This window comes from Podarcis tiliguerta (genome assembly GCF_965153285.1).
Source record: "Podarcis tiliguerta genome assembly, chromosome: Z".
Classification (NCBI taxonomy): domain Eukaryota; kingdom Metazoa; phylum Chordata; class Lepidosauria; order Squamata; family Lacertidae; genus Podarcis; species Podarcis tiliguerta.
The window spans coordinates 49772889-49796542 of NC_139553.1; the positions used below are offsets into that span (position 1 = coordinate 49772889).

At 46.4% G+C, this 23654-nt stretch overlaps 2 protein-coding genes and 1 long non-coding RNA gene across 6 annotated transcripts in view; 2 read left to right on the plus strand and 1 right to left on the minus strand.

Annotated features, from left to right (window-relative positions):
• The window catches only part of LOC310669072 (UDP-N-acetylglucosamine--peptide N-acetylglucosaminyltransferase 110 kDa subunit), a 78693-nt gene extending 70692 nt beyond the window's left edge, over positions 1-8001 (minus strand). The window contains exons 1-2 of one of the 2 annotated variants that reach the window (XM_083422573.1): positions 7648-8001; positions 1105-1255 (exon numbers count right to left, since the gene is read on the minus strand). In XM_083422573.1, the coding sequence (XP_083278699.1) occupies positions 1105-1255; positions 7648-7684 (188 nt within the window). In that variant the 5' untranslated portion in view covers positions 7685-8001. Of the gene's footprint in view, positions 1-1104; positions 1286-7647 lie in introns of both variants that reach the window. The other variant, XM_083422572.1, reaches the window with a different exon arrangement.
• Positions 8002-9596: 1595 nt separating this feature from the next.
• On the plus strand, positions 9597-23582 carry LOC310669092 (BTB/POZ domain-containing protein KCTD16-like). Of its 3 annotated transcripts, none has more exons than XM_083422636.1 (5): positions 9597-10885; positions 12798-13604; positions 18271-18327; positions 22468-22596; positions 22977-23582. In XM_083422636.1, the coding sequence occupies exons 2-5, from the start codon at positions 12809-12811 to the stop codon at positions 23501-23503; spliced, it is 1509 nt and encodes a 502-aa protein (XP_083278762.1). In that variant the 5' UTR covers positions 9597-10885; positions 12798-12808; the 3' UTR covers positions 23504-23582. The 3 variants fall into 3 exon arrangements, with proteins under 3 accessions (XP_083278762.1, XP_083278763.1, XP_083278764.1); XM_083422637.1 differs by having other exon boundaries at positions 9597-10876; XM_083422638.1 differs by lacking the exon at positions 9597-10885 and adding an exon at positions 10902-11085.
• LOC310669126 lies at positions 16548-17745 on the plus strand. Its single transcript, XR_014507026.1, has 2 exons — positions 16548-17023; positions 17426-17745. It is a non-coding gene; the product is annotated as an uncharacterized lncRNA (long non-coding RNA).
• Positions 23583-23654: the final 72 nt, after the last annotated feature.

Here is a 23654-nt window from a genome sequence, read left to right on the forward strand (position 1 = left end):
TTAAGAAGATGTTAATCATGGAGGCACAGGTCTGTAATCCTTTTTTAGGAAAAGGTTCAGCTTTGCTGGCATCCTCTCAATATGGACAAGCAGAGGAAGGTTTCCTTTTGGGAACCATAAAATCACCCATCTCCTACTACCCTTCTGAGTAATACCCCACCCCACCCTCCCACTACATATCAGGTCTGGGGACTTCTGTTTCACTGTATCTAAAGAAGGGCGCCTGCACACAAAAGCTTCGACCAAGAACAAACTAAGTTGGTCTCTAAGGTGCTACTGGACAATTTTTTAATTTTTATTTATTTATTTTCGGCTATTTTTGGTCATCTGCATACTCTCCCTTGCTTTTTCCTATCGGACTCATTGCAGTCGTTCACAGTCGCCCACAGGTTGACCATACCCATTGAGTCCTACTACCCTTTGGGGAAAAACCCCGCCCCACCCTCCCACTATCTATCAGGGTCTGGTTAATTATAATAAATAATACACTTTTATTTGTATCCCGCCCTCCCAGTCTGAACCTGGGCTCAGGGAGGCTAACACCAAATATGTAACACTGGTATAAAATCAAGCAATAACGAAATTACCTCCTGAAAACAAGCCAGGATCAAATTCAAATCCAATTAGATGGCTTTCCGCAGGATTAGGGTTGGGAACAGTAAACGCTCGTCAGGCCCAACTGTTTGCGCTGCTCTTATATGGGCCTGTGAAAACGCTGGGAGGCCTCTTTCATGCTAGTTCTTATACAGACTTCGGTTTCTGTGTATCGGAAGAAGGGCACATGCCCACATAAAGCTTAGAACCGCAACAAACTGAGTTGGTCTCTAAGGTGCCACTGGACCATTTATTTTATTTTATTCTTTCTATGATGTTAGCCCAGGGTTCCTCAACCTCGGCCCTCCTGCTGTTTTGAAACTACAATTCCCAGCATCCCTGACCACTGGTCCTGCTAACTAGGGAGTTGTAGGCCAAAAAACATCTGAGGGCTGCGGTAGAGGACGCCTGTTAGCCACTCTGAGCCCAGTTTCGGCAGGGGAGGGTGGGATACAAATGAAATGTATTATGGTTTTATTATTATTACTTTGAAAGGCCCCAACCTCCTACCTGTCCAGCCTGCGACATTGGAAGTGAATGGATGAGAGCAGCAACAGGACGCCGGTGTTGTCGGGCTCCTGTCTCCACAGTTGCATGCAGTGCCTCTCAGCCGCTTCAAAGTCTCCTGCCTGGTACTCCCGGTGAGCCAACTCTGCCAGCCCTTGGAAGGAAAGCAGACGTTTTGTTGGTTCTGAAGGATCACCAAGACATTTGGAGGGGGGAAACAAAAAGTTAGAAGAGGGGAGGCAAAAGAGGACAGATGGCAGTGTGCAAATAAAAAGGTGAAATGCTTGGCGTGATGCAAAACCCTAAGGGGGTCTGCCAGGCAAACACAAACAGATCAGCTAAATGTCAAAAGCAGGGGTCAGCAAACTACAATTCCCATCATCCCTGACCCTTGGTCCTGTTAGCTAGGGTCGATTGGAGTTGTAGTCTCCAAACAGCTAGAGGGCCGAGTTGGGCCATGCCTGATCTAGAGCAGTGGCAGCCAAACTTTGCCCTCCAGCTGTTTGGAGACTACAGTGCCCATCATCCCTGACTGCTGGTCCTGCAAGCTAGGTATGATGGGAGTAGTAGGCCAAAAACATCTGGAGTGCCGAGTTTGAGGAAGCCCGCTTTAAATTATAATCTGGTGGAAGGAAGGCGCGATCATGTTGGGCGCCTTCTGACCTTCTTTGACGTAGAAGCATTGGGAAGAGGGCAACAGGAATGAGCTGCATGTAGGCAGCTGGGGAAGCCATACAGGCTACACCAGCGGTCAGCAAACTTTTTCAGCAGGGGGCCGGCCCACTGTCCCTCAGACCTTGTGGGGGGGGCAGTACTATATTTTTGGGGGGGGGAATGATGGGTGGGGTAGAAATAATAAATTATTATTATTATTATTATGAACTGGGCCTGAGTCTGGGCTGGGGAAACTGAGCCAGATGGGTGGGGTATAAATAATAAATTGTTGTTGCTGCTGCTGCACATCTCATAGAAAAGTATGCTAAGAAACTGTGTGGTGGGCTTTACGCAGCCTTCATCGATTTGAAAGCTTCATTTGACTCAATTTTGTGAGTGAAACTCTGGGATAAGTCAAACTCCTCAAGTAAACACAAAAGACAACTGTGCTTGATTAAATGCTTATATCAGGGGTCAGCAAACTTTTTCTGCAGGGGGCTGGTCCACTGTCCCTCAGACCATGTGGTGGGCAGGACTATATTTTGGAGGGGGGGGGGATGAACAAATTCCTATGCCCCACAAATGCATTTTAAATAAAAACACATGTTCTACTAATGTCAAAAACACCAAGCAGGCACCACAAATCACCCAGAGATGCATTTTAAAGAAAAACACACATTCTACTCATGTACACACACTGATTCCCGGACCATCCAAAGGCAGGATTGAGAAGGTGATTAGGACGCATCCAGCCCCTGGCCCTTAGTTTGCCTACCTATGGTCAAAAGGATCAGTCACCTTTCATTTCATTCGATCCCTTCCAGTGCCATAAAATCTTAGAATTCTAGAGTTGGAAGAGTCCTCTAGTCCAAATGCCAAAATTCAGGAATCTGAACATACAGCCCACCCCAACCAATTTGATACTAAACCATATAGTGTTCGAAACTCAGATATATAAGCTAGACGCCAAATGCCTCCTTAGACCAAAGTTGCCGTCAACAAAACGGAACGTCTAGTTCTCATTTGGGGGCAAAAAGGCTCCAAAGTCTTATTTTTCAAACGATGGTGATTGATTCTGAGCTGAACATTTGGCTTGTTCAGATGACAATCTTGAACTAGGTGAAGATCTTTGAGAACTGAAAGAAAAAAAGCCATATATATACAGGCCCATTCTGGCCTCTTTTTCTTAAGGGCGACTGCTCCTACTCAGGGTAGATAAAAATCAATGATTTAAAAAATAAAATAAAAATCAGACTTTTAAAATAAAATGCTTTTGGAGGAAAAATCTTTCTGAAGATAGTTTTCTATTTAAGTTATAGTCCAAAGGCTATAAACTTAGACTGAAGGAAATAAGGATTTAAGATTTTCATGTGTGCTAAAACTCAGTCTAAGGTTGTTGTTGTTTTTATTTTTTAAAAAAGTTAACCGCATCAGTTAACAAACATGGATACATATGCTATCATGTTATTTTTTAGTTAAATAAATTGTTTAAATTGTTATGAAGGAAATGTTTTTCTCTCCTTACAATCAAGTACAGCAGAAAAGTTGTCCAAATATAAACCGTTAACTTATGAAACCTCACCATGATTTCATAATTATCGGTCTATGTATTTCTAATAGTAGAACCAAATCAGTCATTTTAGATAGAACTGTAAAAAGGACTCTGAAAAGTTATTATTCCAAAAATGAAGCCTTCCTCCCCATTGTCAATATTAAGAGGATGCCAGCAAGGTTGAACCTTTCTGTAAATAAAACACATTTTTTCACTCCAAAAAGAAAACCTTCCTCCACTTGTCAATAATAAGAGCACAGGTAGGCAACCTTAAAGAACAACTAAACATAAGCTTTCAAGGTATGAGCTTTCATGTGTAATACACACTTCATCATATACTCTGAAGCAGACTTTTGCCATAAAAGATGTAACTCACAGCTGACGCACATTTCACCTGCACACATTCAGCTTGACATGCTTGCCAATAATAGTAAGCCACTCTGGACTGCTTCCAACAAAAGATTAAAAATACTTTTAAATATCAGTCATTTAAAACTTCCCGGAATTAAAAAAAATTAAAGGGCCATGTGCCTTTGGTGATCCCACTCTCCATCGTCCCCAAGGTGGATTCACAAGATGCCGTTTGAGCAAACGTAACCCCCAAGCTACGTTGAGAATTGCCTGTATATACAGAATTTTTCGTTTGGACACTTTGAACCGTTCTCCAACCAAGATCAAAAAGTTCTAGTGGTTGACATTAGGACATATAGCAAATATTGACCACAAACTCGTCTCTTTCTTCCAGGCAATGTAAAGGGACATCAATCCCCACCCTTTGAGTTTTAAGTGACTGATGTTTTAATGTACCGTATTTTTCGCTCTATAGAACAGCCTTTTTCCCCTCCAAAAATGAAGGGGAAATGTGTGTGTGTGCGCGCATCCTATGGAGCGAATGCAGGCTTTCGCTGAAGCCTGGAGAGCGAGAGGGGTCGGTGCGCACCGACCCCTCTCACTCTCCAGGCTTCAGGCAGCTATCCGCAAGCCTTTGGAGAGCTCCAAAGACTTGCGGATAGCAGCCTGAAGCCCGGGGAGCGCAGCGCGAACTCCCACTGCGCTCCCCGGGCTTCAGGCAGCTATCCGCAAGACTTCTGAGCGCGGTGGAAGTTCCCGCCAGGCTTTGAAGGCTTGTGGATGGCAGCCTGCAGCCTGGGGAGCGCAGCGTCAACTCCCGCTGTGCTCCCCGGGCTTCAGGCAGCTATCCGCAAGCCTGAAGTCCCCAGCCCCGCAAGCTCTGGGAGCAAAGGCGAGGTTGACGCTCCCCGACCCGTTCTGGGGTCAGGGGAAGCTCGTGCTTCCCTCGCCCCCAGCCCCGCAAGCTCGCGCAGCCTCTCCCGGCTGGAGAGGCTGTGCACGGCTAAAGAGGAAGCCAAGACAGCAAGCAGGATGGATCCCGCTCGCTATCTCGGCTTCTTTGCTCTTTGGGGCTGGGGGGGATTTTTTTTCTATTCCCCCCCCCCAAAAAAACCTAGGTGCGCCCTATGATCCAGTGCGCCCTTTGGAGCGAAAAATACGGTATTTTTAATCTTCTGCTGGAAGCCACCCAGAATGGCTGGGGAAACCCAGCCAGATGGGCGGGGTAGAAATAATAAATTATTATTACGATTATTATACCTATATTCTCTGCTGCTCCTGGGAGGGGCTTTGTGGAACCCCTGACTGCAACTGTGTTTCAAATATATCTGTTTCTTTTGTTCAAAAACAAAAGCAACCGCACACTACAGTTCAGGCTTCCTCAAACTTGGCCCTCCAGATGTTTTGAAACTATAATTCCCATCATCCCTGACCACTGGTCCTGCTAGCTAGGGATCATGGGAGTTGTGGGCTAAAAACATCTGGAGGGCCGAGTTTGAGGAAGCCTGCTGTAGTTAAATGAGAATATGCAATGAGCAGATGGCTTATTAAGGAGTTAGGACCATCACATCTATCATTCAGGCTGGAAGTAATCTTGCACAACATCGACTTCTCTGTAATTTTCCTTTCAAGCCGGCTACTTATTACGAGGTCAGTAAACAAGATCAGCAGAGCAGGTTGACACCTAGAGCTGAATTTCAACTGCGTAGACCTACTTTTTTATTTTCATGTGCTGCCAATGACCAGGCACAGCACTCGAGTATGAGCTGAGATTTAGACTACATCACATTCACATGTCACACTACCTACATATGGCCTTTGCAAGTAAACCACCCAGGGCCGGATTTACGTATTAGCTCAACAAGCTCTAGCATAGGGCCCCCCTCTCTTGGGGGCCCCCAAAAACATTAAAGGAAAAAAACCTGGATGTACATTTCCAAAATATAAGATAAAAAACGAATAAAATAAAACTGACACACAACAACAGTGCTTGGTGTTGTGTCGGCTCCTATTTGTGATGTGCAAATGGCTTTAGATACCTATCAGGTCCATAAGTTACCATATAGCATGTACTGGACTGTCCGGGAATAAGTTACCATATAGCATGTACATGGACTGTCTGGGAATTAGCATGTTTTTACATTAGTAGAATGTGTCTTTTTATTTAAAATGTATCTCTGGGTGATTTGCGGGGCATAGGAATTCGTTCATTCCCCACCCCCCAAAATTTTTTTAGTCCCCCCCCTCCCCCAGGTCTGATGAACAGTAGACCGGCCGTCAGCTTAGAAAGTTTGCTGATCCCTGGACTAGGTTGTGTGACTGTCTTTCCTCAATAAACCAACAGTCTTCAGCCAGGTAATTTAGGATATTCAGGGGTTTTTTTTGGGGGGGGGGGGTGAACCAGCAACCCCAGATGAGCAGACCTAAGAAGCGTAAATCTGCTTATCTATTTGCCCCAGGGGGTGGTTTGGTCAAGCTGGGTTTCAGGGCTGCAGATAGGCACAGAGGCTGCCCGCCCACCCCAACAAACAGCTGCTACCCTGCCTAGTGACTGTATTTTTCCGTGTATAAGACTGTATTTCCCCCCAATTTCTTTAATTCTTGATTTCCTCGACATCTGATGGGAGGGCATTCCACAGGGCGGGGGGCCAACACCAAGAAGGCCCTCTGCCTGGTTCCCTGGAAAGGCCCTCTGGAAAGGAAGCCTGGCCTCCAGGGTGGAGACGTTCTTTCAGGCCTACTGGGCATAGGTTCTATAGACAAAGTGAACTCAACACAGGCTCTCCTTGTGCATCACCCACATCAAAACAAGCGTGAAAGAGAGAGAGAGCAAACAATAAGAGAGCGGAAAGAAGCAAGAGCGCCTCTCCTACTCCTATTTATTTGGCTTAATGAAAAGAAGAAGATCCCCTAAAAAGTAAGATTTGCAGCCAGACAAAATGGGTATTTTAATATTTTGCTGGGAGCCACCCAGAGTGGCTGGGGAAACCCAGCCAGATGGGCAGGGTATAGGTTAAGCATCCCCAAACTCAGCCCTCCAGCTGTTTTGGGACTACAACTCCCATCATCCCTAGCTAACAGGACCAGTGGTCAGGGATGATGGGAATTATAATCCCAAAACAGCTGGAGGGTCAAGTTTGGCCATGCCTGGTATAGGTGAAACTGACGGGGAAGAATCCGGAACCAGCAAGCCTTCCACAAATACTGGAATAAATTTACATTACATTTGAAAGACAACTGTAAGCAATCAACATCATTAGCAGGGTGATCTGAAGATTTGTCAGAAGAAACTGTGACCGAATTCAGGATGCATAATGGAATAACTTCGGGAACGACATCACAAGAATAGGAAAGGATGTGAAATGCATAGGAGGCAAAATGGAAGTTTGTAAAAACCATCGGGTGGAAGAGAGGCTCAGCAGAGCCAAAGAGATTTGATACAAGGACATGAGGTCATGCAATGCGACTGTATGTCAAATGAATAAAAATTATTATTATTTTTAAAAAGCAGATCGCGGGGTATAAATAATTAATTTATAATCATCACCATCAATTGTTGTTGTGGTTGTCACTAGACCAGGCATAGGCGAATTCCAGATGATTTGAGGCCACAATTCCCAGCATCCCTGGCCACTGGTCCTGTTAGCTAGGGATGATGGGAGGTGTAGTCCCAAAACAGCTGGAGGGCCTCAGCCTCCGGGGGTAGCCAAGGCGGCGCCACCCGCCACACCCCCACCGCGGGTCGGCCCTCTCCCCGTCGGGGGCCAAGCCGGCGTACCTTCCCCCCCCCCGCCTCCTCCTCCTCCTCAGTCCAACCCCGACGGAGAGGCTCCTTCGCCGCTCTGCGCCCTTTCGGGGCCCAAAAGGCGCTCGGGCCTACCGGGCCCAGGCCGGCCGCCTGAGGGGAAAGACCTCCGTCACATCCGGGGACTCGCGCGCGCCTCGTGGCTCTCCCCTGAGGGGCTAAGCGCCTCCTTCTCCTCCAGTACCTGTGCTGTCGGCAACGTTGCCCACGGAGGCTGCCATGGCTCCGGCGACTCAGCTCCCCGTCCGTCAGCGGCAGCGGCAACTTGCGAAATGGCGGTCGGGGCGCGCGCGGAGGAAAGCGCTAGCCGGAACCGGATCTCCTTTCGACAATGTAGTCCCACCGCTTCCCGCGCCTCGGGGGGTGCGGCGCGCTTCCCTGCCGCCGGATGAGAAGTTGAAAAGAAGAAGGGAGGCGAGATGCCGAAGTATCCAGGGCTAGAGAAGCCGAAACGGCTGCCAAGAACCGAGGGCGTTCGCGTGTATCCCTCCTCCGCGAGAAAGCCAACACACTGCAGTAGATTGGGAGGCGCGCATGCGCACTGGAGTACACTCGGCGCCTCACCTAAGGAAACGCGCGCGCTCCGTCTGCTGGCGCGCATGCGCTCTGAAGGACACTCGCCTCCGCGAAAGAAATGCGCGCGCTCCATCGGCTGACGCGCATGCGCTCTGAAGGACACTCGCCTCCGCGAAAGAAATGCGCGCGCTCCATCGGCTGACGCGCACGCGCTCTGGAGGACACTCGGCTCGCCTCAGCGAAAGGCTGAGGGGTGCCGCGCGCAAGGGCCGGCGGGAAGGGGGGGAAGGGCGGGAAAGTGATGGCCGAGGGCTGGGCAAATCAAGATTCATTCATTCGTATTGTTGTTTTGTTGCAATGGGCGAGGGCTGACGCAAAGATTTAAGCATGCATTCATTCATTCATTAAGTGATACATTTTTGATAGTCATTCAGTGCCTCTTTCGATTACAGTATTTCTGGAAAATTGGAAATTTCATATGTCGGTCCCACTGTAGCTGCAGACTTCCAGCAGATTATGGTCTGGGTCTCGGAAATAAACGATTTTATGGGGCCAAGCGCCCCAGTTGTGGCCGCTGGGCCTTCTTCAATGCTGACCCCACAAACCAGTTAGAAAGCGAATTTCGGGGGGAGGCTGAAAATCCATCAAGGACCATTCACAACATCACAATAATAATAATTTTTCCAACGCCTTTTTAAAAAATAGATTTTAAGTTTTACAACTATTCCATTCATTGTTAAAAATAACACTTAAAGTTAAAAAAAACCACAAGAAACACCAGAACCTGATAGTAAGATTCAACATCTAATAACAACAAAAATGTTATTTAAAATAAATTTTATTTTTTAAAAAATAAATTTTAAAAATCCAATTTTTAAAAAAGAATTCATTGCAGCCCCTACCCTAACCTTCAGGTGCTCCACCAGCTGTTCCAGAGGCATCTCTTGTGACAAGGCAGATGTCCAAAGATCCAGGGATCGGCCCGTGGGCTCTGGATTCAAATCCTTCCCCACCCAGAGGTTGAACTTCTGGTGGCTAAAATGCAGAGCTGGGCAGTTTCCCTGCGAATTAATTCATTTTCACCTCTTTTTTTGTTATTGTTTGTCAAAAAAATGCAAGAAAGATTTTTTTAAAATAATTTTACTCTCGATTCTGTGTATTTTCTTTTTTCTTTTTCTTTTATCAGTATGTTCTGTCCTATTCTTTTCATTTCCATTTTTTCCTTAAAGGTATTACTTTATTTTTGGTATACATGGGTGTAAGGATTAATTCATTTTCACCCTTTAGGACGGTTAAAAGGTAAGGGTAAAGGGACCCCTGATCATTAGGTCCAGTCGTGGCCGACTCTGGGGTTGCGGCGCTCATCTCGCTTTATTGGCCGAGGGAGCTGGCGTACAGCTTCTGGGTCATGTGGCCAGCAGGACTAAGCCGCTTCTGGCGAACCAGAGCAGCTTCCCGCTGGAGGTACCTATTTATCTACTTGCACTTTGACGTGCAAGGTGGGCAGGAGCAGAGACCGAGCAACGGGAGCTGACCCCATCGCGGGGATTTGAACCGCTGACCTTCTGATCAGCAAGTCCTAGGCTCTGTGGTTTAACCCACAGTGCCACCCGCGTCCCTAATGGTTTCTAAAAAAATATTTTTAAAAATGCACTAAGGATTATTTTTTAAAAAAGGATTTTGCTCTCTAAAGAGACCGTCAATCCCTCAAACAAAAGCAATCTTTTATATTATTTTCCTTTTCCCTTTTTTCTTAACCAAAATTACTTTATTTCTCGCGTATGTGGGTATAAGGATTAATTTATTTTCACTTTTTTTGTTATTGTTTGTAAATTTTAAAAAAATGCAATAGACTATTTTGTTAAAAAAGAAAATAATTTTGTTCTCTAATGAGACCGTCAATCCGTCAAACGAAAACAATCTTTTATATTCTTTTTCTTTTCCATATTTACTTAAATGCATTACTTTATTTTTTATATATGTGGGTGTAAGGATTAATTTATTTTCACCTTTTTTTGGTTATTGTCTATAAATTAAGAAAAAATGCAATAAATTTTTTATTTCACTTTTAAAAAGAATTTGCTCTCTAATTTTGCTCCCTAAAACAAAAGCGATCCTCCATGAACCATACTATAAAATAAAAAAATCTTGGGAGATGATAAATGGGTGGCCATTCCCATCACCTGAAAGGAAATGATTTCCATGCCCAGGACCCAGATTTTTTAAAATGAAAATCGGATTTTTAAAATTCAATGAGGTGTTTTTAAAAATTGGTTTAAATTTAAAAATGAAATTGGTTTTTAAAGATTTTTTTTTAAACTGCCATTTGAAGGTGAATTATCCTCTAACGAGACCGCTGATCCCTCAAACAAAAGTAATCCTCCAGAGACCGAGCTATAAAATAAATAAAATTTTGTACATCCCTAATTGCTATCCTAAACCCCTATCTCTATCCGTAACCCCTAGTCCTAGCCCAGTTAGCGCGGAGAAAAGCGAGCGCTCGGCTGCCCTCTTTGGGTACCCGAGGCGACTGTTGGATGATGCGCTTCCGCCCCCGAGCGTGCCGTCAGCGATCGGAGGGGGCAGGGGGGGCTGCCGAGGCTTACAGCGGATAAAAACGGGGCCAGACCGGGCTGGGGGCTAGAGGAGGCGCGCCGGTGTCGCGGGGGCGAGCGCGGAGCGTGGACGTTGCAAGCCGCTAGCCATCTACGCGCCCTCGCCGCTGTGTCGCACGGCGCGCCTCTCCATCCCTCCTGGCTCCCCATTCTGGATGCGCCCGGCTCGGGGGCGGCGCGGGGCTAGCCGCTCCCGTGGGGGGGAGGCAAGGAGGGACGAGCAGCGGCGGCGGCGGCAAATCCTAGGCTGCCGCGTGGGCGCGCTCGCTTTGGAGAGGACCGGTAGGAAAGGTGGGACCGGACGCGCGTTTGACGCATCCGAAAGGAGAGAATTCGGTAGGGACGGGGGTTGGGGCATATGAACCCAAACCGGTGTGGAGGGGGGGGTAGCGGCTCCAGTAGGAGGGGGGCCGAGGCGGGATGAGCACCGCGGCGGTTCCTAGGGTGCCGCTTGGGCGCGCTCGCTTTGGAGAGGACCAGCCGCTTGCAAGGTGGGAGCGGACGCGCGTCTGGTGCAGTCAGGCGCCGCAGGATCCGAAAGGAGAGAATTCGGAGTTGCTGGATGGGTGCGGGGCGGCGGCGGAGCATGTGGACCCAAACCGGCGCCCCCTCGGTCTTCCCCAGCTCTTTCCCACGGGGTCTTTTGCGCAGCAGGATGCCAGGAACTCTCTGCCCCACAAGTCCTGGGTGGAACCCCGAGCTGTGGGAGCAGTTCCTCGAGGGGGCAAGAAAGAAAGGCACCCCAAGCTCGCCGCCATTCACACGCGCGCTGCACCCTTTCGCCTGCCCGGAGTCTGTGCGCGCGTCAGGGTGTTCCGACGGGTGCGGCCGCATCCTGCGCGAGGAACCAAGCGACCGGGGGGGGGGGAGCCGCTTGGGACGCGGCGCAAAATCCCCTCTTCTTGGGAGACTCGGCTCTGTGTAGATCACACGTGACGACGGGACACGTGGCTCTTTTGCAGGCCGGCTCAAGGCGGAGGGCAGGGTGGGGGTGGCTGGGCGCTTAAATCCGCTTGTGCTGAATTACGTATTTTTATTCATAAACTTAATAATGCAAACCCATTGGGCAATAACAAAAGTTCCTTTAGAAACACCATTTACAAAGACTCTTAGTTTAGTCTCTAGAAATATGCTATAACATGAAAGAATAATAGATTATCTATGAGGCAAATGACTAATAATTATAAATATCTTTATTAATGTGGAATTAAGTGTTATAACCTGTACAATGCAATTGTAGTTAATACAAGGCAGTTTCCTATTTGGAATAATAATAATAATCTATCATTTCTACCCTGCCCATCTGGCTGCATATCCCCAGCCACTCTGGGCGGCTTCCAACAAAATATTAAAATACAATAGTCCTTCAGATATTAAAAGCTTCCCTAAACACGGCTTCCTTCAGATGTCTCCTAAAAGTCTGGTAGTTGTTTTTTTGTTTTTTCCTTTGACATCTGGTGGGTGGGCATGCCACTACAGAGAAGGCCTTTTGCCTGGATCCCTGTAACTTCGCTTCCTGCAGTGAGGGAACCGCCAGAAGGCCCTTGGCCCTGGAATAATAAAATAATAAATAAAATAAATAAATAAACAAAAAGGAATAATAAAAGCCTTTTTTACAGAAAGGTTCGGCCTTGCTGGCATCCTCCGAATATTGACAAGCAGAGTGAGGTTTGATGGCGTTTTTTATATAGTATCAATATCACCATTGTAGTCCACACTGTTCATGGGGACAGCAGACCTTTGTGTCCTTGTGACACTTAGTGAGTGTAAAATATGGTATTTCTAGTAATATGTCCCATTCAAAAATAATGCCAATACTATACACGCCTGTCCATAAAAAAATTATTCAACAGGACTAATTATATTAATACATCTACCCAATACCCATTCAATTGAATAATTTTATTGCAATTCATTGTAATGTATACTGTGTCTACAAACAGCACACAAACATGATCTAAATTACAATACTTTTTTTTTAAAAAATCTTATATTTTGGAAATGTGCATCCAGTTGTTTTTCTTTTAAATTTTTCCGGGGACCCCCCAAGAGAGTGGGGCCCTAAGCTAGAGCTTGTTGAGCTTATACATAAATCCAGCAGTGGCTGATGGCTGACGCAAATATTCATTTGTTCATTCAAACGGCCTGCGGGTCGCAGCATCTGGCCGCCCTAATGCCTCTTCTCTGGCTGGTTCTTTTTCAGGTGAGTAGGAAATGGCCTTGGCAGACCCCGGCGGTGGCAGCACCCAACCCGGCTCAGACTTCCCGGAGATTGTGGAGCTGAACGTTGGCGGTCAAGTCTACCTGACTCGCCGCAGCACTCTGCTGAGCATCCCTAACTCGTTGCTCTGGGAGATGTTCACCCACAATGGTGCCCGGCCTCTGGCCCGCGACAGTAAGAACCGCGTCTTCGTCGACCGAGACGGCTTCCTCTTCCGCTACATCCTCGACTACATGAGAGACCGGTGCCTCGTGCTGCCGGAAAACTTCCCGGAGAGGGGCCGGCTGCGGCGCGAAGCCGAGTACTTCCAACTCCCTGAGCTGGCCCGGACATTGGCGCCCAAAACCGGCCAGCAGGACTCAGACGAGGAAGGCCAAAGTGACTCCGAGGATCTTTCCCCTGGGCCTGACGCCCCGGGAATCTTGCCTGACGGACAAAGCACAAGGATACCCGGCTTCATCACCATCGCCTACCGGGGCTCGTACGCCCTGGGCCGGGATGGCCAGGCAGACGCCAAATTTCGCCGGGTGGCAAGGATCACGGTCTGCGGCAAGACAGCACTGGCCAGGGAGGTCTTCGGTGAGGCGCTAAACGAGAGTCGGGACCCCGACCGGGCGCCGGGGCGCTACACGTCCCGCTACTACCTCAAGTTCACATTCCTGGAGCAAGCCTTTGACCGGCTGGCCGGCGCCGGGTTCCAGATGGTGTCCAGCAATTCGACGGGGACCTGCACCGTCGAGCCGGCGGACGGCAAGATCTGGACCTCGTACGCCGAATACGTTTTCTACCGTGAGTGACGCTCCAGCCGAGCCGAACCCAAACACACGCAAAAGCGACCCTCCCTCGATCCTCCCTGTAGAGTGTAGACAAACCAACAAACCCTCTGGCCTCTCCTCCCTCGCTTCCCGAACCGAACCCTCTCTGGAGCCTTCTGAGTAGCGCAACCCTCCTCCCCGGCTTTCTCTGAATCATGGACTTGGATGCTGTGACATGTGGGGTTTGTCTGTGATGATGTATCCATTTTGCCGAGGGGAATTCCCTCGGATCACCAAACCGAGATGCCTGCCAGGAATATAGAAGCAAAACGGTGGTCTTGATTCGAAAGACAGTTGCAGCAGGACTCGCACCCCAAACAAAGAGATGCTCCCTCTTTTATCAGTTCTCCCTTTCTCCCCTGGGGAAGCACCATGCACCCATCACAGATACATCATGCATATGTCATGTAAAGGGGGGAAATTCCAGGGTGAGTGACTCCTTGACAGCCTAGCTCACCGGGGCACTTGTCCCCCATGGGTCCATGCGGTCAGTAAAAGGAGGAAGTCCCAGCCCGGTAATTTGGAGCAAAACAGTGGTCAGTAGACCATGATTCTTACTGTTGCACCACAGGTCCCCCCAGGAGTAAGAACCCCGAGCATGGGGCAATGTCAACTTTTAAAACTTCCTTCTTCCCCCCAGAATACAGTGGTACCTTGACTAAAGTCCAGACTATTATAACTCCGTTTTGGACTAAGTCCAATTGCAACCCGGAAATGACTGCTCCGGGCTGAGTCATTTTTTTGATATAAGTCAGGCCCGGCTGCTGTTTTAGGGGTTGCTTTTCATCATCTGGTTCCTGTTGAGTGTGTTTCGTTTGTTAATTGAGTCCCTCGCTGCTAATCAGAGGCTTCCTGTTGAGTCTGCCAGCTGTTGAGTCTCGAGCACCCATGCAACACAGAGGTGATATTTGGAGGTTTAGTTTTTGCTATTTTTTTTGCATTTTGGTTTGTGTGGCTTTTTCAGCTTTTTGACCGTGACTTCATTTTATGGGACTGATCTGTGACTGGCTTGTGATTTCGTTTTTGTGACTTGTTTTTGTGACTGTGTGGAACTGGTTGATTGTCTGGCTGCAGAAATGGATAAATGCCCCCCATCCAAACAATGACTATCATCAGTGCACGTAAGGAAAAAAAAATGTTAATTTTTTTCATCTACACTACTGTCTTATTTACTTTATAGCACAGTACTTTGATTATTATAGGGACACGAGTGGCGCTGTGGGTTAAACCACAGAGCCTAGGACTTGCCGATCAGAAGGTCAGCAGTTCGAATCCCCGCAACAGGGTGAGCTCCCGTTGCTCGGTCCCTGCACCTGCCAACCTAGCAGTTCGAAAGCACGTCAAAGTGCAAGTAGATAAATAGGTACCGCTCCAGCGGGAAGGTAAACAGTGTTTCCATGCACTCCTCTGGTTCGCCAGAAGCGGCTTACTCATGGTGGCCACATGACCCGGAAGCTGTACAACGGCTCCCTTGGCCAATAAAGCGAGATGAGCGCCGCAACCCCAGAGTCGGCCACGACTGGACCTAGTGGTCAGGGGTCCCTTTACCTTTACCTTTACATTGATTATTGCCTTCATTTTATGGATATATGGTCTCGTTAGACAGTAAAATTCACGTTAAATTGCTGTCTTAGCAGGTGTTTTCCATTGTTTAGAACGGATTAATCCATTTTCAATTACTTTCTATGGGAAAGCATGCCTTGTTTTAAGTCCGCTTCGTTTTAAGACCAGACTTCCGGAATGGATTACGGTCTTAAATCAAAGTACCACTGTACACTTCACATAGCATCGTTGAGACATCATCACGACATCACTAGCACGTCGCAAATGGGGAGGGATATACGGGGGTAACGCAAGTTCAATATCGTATGCCTTTCCCGACACCCCTTATGTCCAAAGTCTGTTTCGGGGGCCTAATCCCCCGTTTCCGGGGCCAGATGTCGGCATTTCCCAGGGACAGTCTCAGAGTTTCCAAATCCGTCCCCGGATTTCATTTCATGTCTCTGGATTTCTATTGTCAGTGTTCTAGATCTATGAATAGGGAATGAATCTTGCGTGATTGGTTCAACTGCACAAGACACATCATACGGGGATTTCTAGAGAGGCAACATGGCGGACGCCACAGGCACCATACAGTGGTACCCCGCAAGACGAATGCCTCGGAAGACGAAAAACTCGCAAGACGAAAGGGTTTTTCATTTTCTGAGGTGCTTCGCAAGACGGATTTTCCTAAGGGCTTGCTTCACTAGACGAAACGGCCCTGCCTCTCCTGTCATGGCGACGGTCACTGCACGCACACTCGCTTCCCCGCTCCTCCGGCTCCCTTCCGGCTGACGGCTCCTCCGGCTCCCTCCGACCTTCCGGCTGACGGCCGACCTTCCGGCTGCCTCGCGCCGCTGCCCACCCCCCTCGCGCGCTCCCCTCTGAGAGCCGCTGCCGCCAGCAGCCAGCGTTGCAGCCAGAGTCGCGCTCCTGAGCCCCGCCGCCCTCCAGCAGCCGCGTCGCCCGGTGGCCGCAACGCGCGGGTGAGTCCGAGGTACCGGCTGCGGCAGCTGTCCTGCTTCTCCCCGCCCCTCCCCGCCGTTGTTAGTGTTTAAATGCAGTGGTGCTTCGCAAGATGAAAAAACTCGCACAACGAAAAAACTCGCGGAACGAATTAATTTCGTCTTGCGAGGCACCACTGTATCACTACAATAATCCATGAGATATTTTTTATACATGTCCCATTTTCTAATAAAGGTTTGATCAGGGCGGTTTCATGGTTTCTCTGTTAACTTTGCCTATTATTATTATTATTATTATTATTAAAGATCATTTCTTTGTTCTAGCACATCTCATAGACAAGTATTATTATCATCATCATTATTATTATTAAGATCACTGCTTTGTTCTAGCACCTCTCATAGACAAGTATTCTTATTCTTATTATTTAGGATCATTGCTTTGTTCTAGCACGTCTCATAGACAAGTATTATTATTATTATTATTATTATTATTATTATTTGTTTTTTATAAGATCTATTACTTGATTGTTGATGTAAACCTCCAAAAGGCATTTTGTACCATCAGGTTTCAACTTCTATCTTCAGTACTTTAATGGCTAGCGGCTGATGCAAATAAAAGATTGTCCTGATCTGGAAAAAAAATTAAAAAGTAAAACCAGGTTTGTCCATAACAAAAAGGAAAATTGGGATATTTGTTCCAACGTTCTAACATCTATCGTCTCTCAACATTTCTTTGTCTAACACACTATGTATTTCTGTTCTCTCAGTTGAATTTTGATGATAATATCTGATCTTGGATCACAGAAGTTCTTCAAAGGCTGCCACAGACACCATATACCTACAATAATCCATGAGATATTTTTTATACATGCCCCATTTTCTAATAAAGGTTTGATCAGGACAGTTTCTCGGTTTCTCTGTTAACTTTGCCTATTATTATTATTATTATTATTATTAAAGATCATTGCTTTGTTCTAGCACAAATCATAGACAAGTATTATTATTATTATTATTATTATTATTATTATTATTATTATTATTATTACTTATTTAATTTCCATACTGCCTGATACCCGAAGGTCTCGGGGTGGTTTGCATAAAATACCAAATGCATAAAATCAAAACAAAACCAACAACCCATTTAAAAAAAACTAGAAGAGCCAGCATTTTTTAAAAGGGTATAGGATGCTAAGAAAGCGCGTGGTCGGCTTGACGCGGCTTTAATCAATTTGATTTTTTAATAATAATAATAATATTTATTCAGTTTTCCATTTTCTCCTGGGGATTCCAGGCCCAGACATACCAAAAAAATGCAAAAAGGAGTATTCTTGTATGCGACGGAAGCAGCAAGAATATTCATCGCAACGAATTGGAAGGGAGAGAAAATCCCAACAAAATGAGAGTGGCAAAGTAAGTCGGAGTTTGCAAAAATGACAAAAACAGAGGTAATACTGAGATTTATTCAAAAATGGGACGTGTTCAGAAAATAACTAGAGGATTATTGCAGTAAGATGACATCAGCGGCAATGTTCGAACAACTCCTGTGTTTGGATGTGCAAATATAAGAGAATATAACATTGGCAAAGATTATTAAAAAGAAAATAGAGGTAATTTTTTGTTGTCTATTTTTTAAACACAGATAACTTTGATTTTTTGCCTTTTTTGAAGTTTGAAAAAGCAATCTAAAAAGGGAGAAAATAGAGATTAATAGTTCATCAGAAATCAGGAAATACATGGTGAGGTGGCAGGAGGTCATAGGAATTTAACAAGAATGGATTGAGCAAATATTGATATTCTTTGGTATTTTCGTTTGGGGTTTTCATACACTTTTCTTTAATTTCCCCAGAGGGGTTGGGGAAACCTAGGCAGATGGGCAGGGTAGAAATAATAAATTACATTATTATTATTATTATTATTATTATTATTATTATTTCCAATAAAGCATTTAATACAAGAAGAAGAAGATACCAGTGTGTTTCAAAACAGCAACGGGAATTCCTAAAATCACTATCCAGCCTTTATTTAAATAATAGTAGCCGGCTGGAACTGAAATGGGAGATTGTTATATTATGAGATTGATCTTCTGTAAAGCTGCCATTTGCTGATTACTTTCTCTCCCTTTCTTCCTTCATCCAGGTCCTCCGGCTTGTCAGGATTCCCAAAAGGTGTCAGGAGAACACCCCCCTTTCCCAGGTAAGAAGAGTTCCACTTTCTCTTTCTCTCAAGTCTCTATAAAAAGTGCAAGCCAGATTCTTTCTTTCTCTCTCTCTCTCTCTCTCTCTCTCTCTCTCTCTTTCTTTCTTAGAACCCTCAGACTTCTTCCCTTCTTTCCTTCACGAGTTCTTACCATATCCCACAATTAACTGCATCTCCGCATTTTCCAAATAATTATACAAATCACATATAAAGATAGAATAAAATTTGACATAACAAGCACCTTCACATTCCTGCCAGCGGTTTTAAATGTGTACAGTGATCTTTTCAATTAAGGAAAAATCTGGCTTAAAAGAGATGTAGAGCTGGGTCTCATGTTCAACCCGCCAAGTGTTTTTAGTAGGTCATTCCAGCTTCTCTGGGGCCACTTCTTCTCCTGCTTTCCCATAATCCTATTAGCCTGAGAGAAGGGACTGAGCTATAAGAGGAAAAAAGCCCCTCTCTTAGCAGCCCCGCCGACAGCTTGAGATTTTAAATCTTTAAATCTTTAAATCAGTCGCTCACATCAGGATAGCTCCTTTGGCCTGCTGACGAGCTGCTGGAGAATAATAATAATAATAATAATAATAACAACAACAACAATAACAACAACAACAACAACAACCCTATCCCTAATGTTGTTGTTGTTTAGTCGTTTAGTCGTGTCCGACTCTTCGTGACCCCATGGACCAGAGCACGCCAGGCACTCCTGTCTTCCACTTCCACCCGCAGTTTGGTCAGATTCATGTTTGTAGCTTCGAGAACACTGTCTAACCATCTTGTCCTCTGTCGTCCCCTTCTCCTTGTGCCCTCCATCTTTCCCAACATCAGGGTCTTTTCCAGTGAGTCTTCTCTTCTCATGAGGTGGCCAAAGTATTGGAGCCTCAGCTTCAGGATCTGTCCTTCCAGTGAGCACTCAGGGCTGATTTCCTTAAGAATGGATGCATTTGATCTTCTTGCAGTCCATGGGACTCTCAAGAGTTTCCTCCAGCACCATAATTCAAAAGCATCAATTCTTCGGCGATCAGCCTTCTTGATGGTCCAGCTCTCATTTCCATACATCACTACCGGGAAAACCATAGCTTTTACTATACGGACCTTTGTTGGCAAGGTGATGTCTCTACTTTTTAAAATGTTGTCTAGGTTTGTCATTGCTTTCCTCCCAAGAAGCAGGCGTCTTTTAATTTCGTGGCTGCTGTCACCATCTGCAGTGATCATGGAGCCCAAGAAAGTAAAATCTCTCACTGTCTCCATTTCTTCCCCTTCTATTTGCCAGGAGGTGATGGGACCAGTTGCCATGATCTTTGTTTTTTTTATGTTGAGCTTCAGACCATATTTTGCGCTCTCCTCTTTCACCCTCAATAAAAGGTTCTTTAATTCCTCCTCACTTTCTGCCATCAAGGTTGTGTCATCTGCATATCTGAGGTTGTTGATATTTCTTCCAGCAATCTTAATTCCGGCTAGGGATTCATCCAGCCCAGCCTTTCGCATAATGAATTCTGCATATAAGTTAAATAAGCAGGGAGACAATTTACAGCCTTGCCGTACTCCTTTCCCAATTTTGAACCAATCAGTTGTTCCATATCCAGTTCTAACTGTAGCTTTTTGTCCCACATAGAGATTTCTCAGGAGACAGATGAGGTGATCAGGCACTCCCATTTCTTTAAGAACTTGCCATAGTTTGCTGTGGTCGACACAGTCAAAGGCTTTTGCATAGTCAATGAAGCAGAAGTAGATGTCTTTCTGGAACTCTCTAGCTTTCTCCATAATCCAGCTCATGTTTGCAATTTGGTCTCTGGTTCCTCTGCCTCTTCTAAATCCCGCTTGCACTTCTGGGAGTTCTCGGTCCACATGCTGCTTAAGCCTGCCTTGTAGAATTTTAAGCATAACCTTGCTAGCGTGTGAAATGAGTGCAATTGTGCGGTAGTTGGAGCATTCTTTAGCACTGCCCTTCTTTGGGATTGGGATGTAGACTGATCTCCAATCCTTTGGCCACTGCTGAGTTTTCCAAACTTGCTGGCATATTGAGTGCAGCACCTTAACGGCATCATCTTTTAAAATTTTAAATAGTTCTGCTGGAATACCATCACTTCCAGTGGCCTTGTTATTAGCAGTGCTTTCTAAGGCCCATTTGACTTCACTCTCCAGGATGTCTGGCTCAAGGTCAGCAACCACACTACCTGGGGCATCCATATCTTTCTGGTATAATTCCTCTGTGTATTCTTGCCACCTCTTCTTGATGTCTTCTGCCTCTGTTAGGTCCTTACCACTTTTGTCCTTTATTATGGTAATCTTTGTACGAAATGTTCCTTTCATATCTCCAATTTTCTTGAACAGATCTCTGGTTCTTCCCATTCTGTTGTTTTCCTCTATTTCTTTGCATTGTTTGTTTAAGAAGGCCTTCTTGTCTCTCCTTGCTATTTTTTGGAAATCTGCATTCACTTTCCTGTATCTTTCACTATCTCCCTTGCATTTTGCTTGCCTTCTCTCCCCCGCTATTTGTAAGGCCTCGTTGGACAGCCACTTTGCTTTCTTGCATTTCTTTTTCATTGGGATGGTTTTCGTTGCTGCCTCCTGTATAATGTTGCGAGCCTCCACCCATAGTTCTTCAAGCACTCTGTCCAGCAAATCTAAATCCTTAAACCTGTTCCTCACTTCCACTGTGTATTCATAAGGGATTTGGTTTAGATTGTATCTTACCGGCCCAGTGGTTTTTCCTGCTTTCTTCAGTTTAAGCTTGAATTTTGCTATAAGAAGCTGATGATCTGAGCCACAGTCAGCTCCAGGTCTTGTTTCTGCTGACTGTATAGAGCTTCTCCATCTTTGGCTGCAGAGAATATAATCAATCTGATTGCTGCCCTTCTGGTGATGTCCATGTGTAGAGTCGTCTCTTGTGTTGTTGTTTATGATGACCAGCTTGTTCTCTTGACAGAACTCTATTAGCCTTTGCCCTGCTTCGTTTTGATCTCCAAGGCCAAACTTGCCAGTTGTTCCTTTTATCTCTTGATTCCCTACTTTAGCATTCCAATCCCCTATAATGAGAAGAACATCCTTCTTTGGTGTCACTTCTATAAGGTGTTGTAAGTCTTCATAGAACTGGTCAATTTCAGTTTCTTCAGCACCAGTAGTTGGTGCATAAACTTGGATTACTGTGATGTTAAAAGGTTTGCCTTGGATTCGTATCGAGATCATTCTATCATTTTTGAGATTGCATCCCAGTACAGCTTTTGCCACACTTTTGTTGACTATGAGGGCCACTCCATTTCTTTTACGGGTTTCTTGCCCACAGTAGTAGACATGATAGTCATCCGAACTGAATTCACCTATTCCTGTCCATTTTAGTTCACTGATGCCCAGGATGTCAATATTTATTCTTGCCATCTCATTTTTGACCACATCCAACTTACCCAGGTTCATGGTTCTTACATTCCAGGTTCCTATGCAATATTTTTCTTTACAGCATTGGACTTTCCTTTCACTTCCAGACATATCCGCAACTGAGCGTCCTTTCAGCTTTAGCCCAGCTGCTTCATCAGCTCTGAATCTACTTGTACTCTTCCTCAGTAGCATGTTGGACGCCTTCCGACCTGAGGGGCTCATCTTCCAGCGTCATAACTTTTATATGCCTGTTGTCTTTGTCCATGGAGTTTTCTTGGCAGGGATACTGGAGTGGCTTGCCGGTTCGTGCTCCAGGTGGATCATGTTTGGTCAAAACTCTCCACTATGACCTGTTCATCTTGGGTGCCCTGCTCAGCATAGTTCATAGCTTCTCTGAGTTATTCAAGCCCCTTCGCCACGGCAAGGCAGTGATCCATGAAGGGGGGCAAGGCAGTGATCCATGAAGGGGCTATCCCTAATACCTGTCCCTAACTCCTATCCCTATCTCTAACCCTTATCCCTAATAACAACAACAACAATCTACCCTGGTTGGTCCCTGCCAGTTTTGATATTGGATTGTAGATTGCAGCCAACTTCAAGTTGGACATGCCTGGATATGACGATTGTTGGTTACATGTATTTTCAGCAACTTGGAAGTAAAGTTGGGGAGGGAGATGCTCATCTTAGTCCTCTCTCTCTCAGTAGTAGTAGTAGTAGTAGTAGTAGTAATTTATTATTATTTATACCACCCCCCCCCCCCAGGAAGCCTCTGGCTCAGCGTGGCGCCTTCTGCAGCACCAGTGGGAACAGAGAAGGACGTCCGGAAAAGCCTCGCCTCTTCCTCTGAGCCCATTTTGGACCTCCGGACAGATTCGGCATCCGCGCTTCCAGGTGAGATGCTCAAGAAAATCACCCTTTTAGAGTTTAAATTGGGAGAAATAAACGCAGTAGACGGACAAAAGATTCTCAAGGGGAGGAAATCCCATGGCGGGAAGCTGGTTACAGGTGCGTTTGAATATCTGAAGTTCAAGGCTTCCGGCTAAGACGCAGGGATGCCCTCCTCAAAGAATAAAGATGCGCCAGTCTTGGGCATAAGGAACAGTAAGAAGCTAAAGCCCTCCCCTGCTGGGACTGGAGGCAGGCTGGAGGCTGGGGGTTACAAAGAAGTAGGAGGAGTGGGTTGACCCCATATTCATCATTATTATTTACTCATCTCTTCTCCTCCTCTCCTCCTTCTTCTCCTGCTTCTTCCTCCTCCTTCTCTCCTCCAGTGTCCACCAGCACCACAGCAACCGCCCCGCCAACTGCCACGGAGCACCCCCCCACCGCCACCCTCAAAAGACCCCCCGTGCTTCCAGCCGGGGCCACCACCGAACCGGCCCCACCAGACCTACCCCAGAGCTCCAAGGAGGCCACCCAGGAGAGACCTTTCTCTTCCGCCAACTTCTCCCCCGACCCAGATCCGGCTTTGCCCCCTCCTCCGGATCAAGACCCCCTCCCGGAAACCAGGGGATCTTGGGGGTCCTTGCCGTGGCCGGAGGCCCCTGAAGAGTGCGGCCCGCCCCGGCCCACCACCTTGGACTTCTCCAAGCCCCTCCAGAAGCTGGAAGAGGCGAAGCAGGTGGGCGTTGAGAACGGGCTGGAGGGTGGCCCGCCGCCTCCCGGTGAAGAGAGGAAGGCTCTGCAGTTGGAGCTGGGCAAATGCATTGAGGACTTTCGGAGAATCCGAGTGCCCACCTCGTTCCCCAACAAGAAACGGGCGTGGCAAAGCGAGCTGCTCCAGAAATACCAGCTCTGAGGGACTCTCGTGGATCCATCAAACGGACCGTACTATAAAATTGTAGATGAGAAAAATTAAAATGGATTTTCCCCCCTGACCTACAGTGGTGATAGTCGTTGTTTGGATGGGGGACTTTGATCCATTTCCACGGTAATGCCATCCATCCATC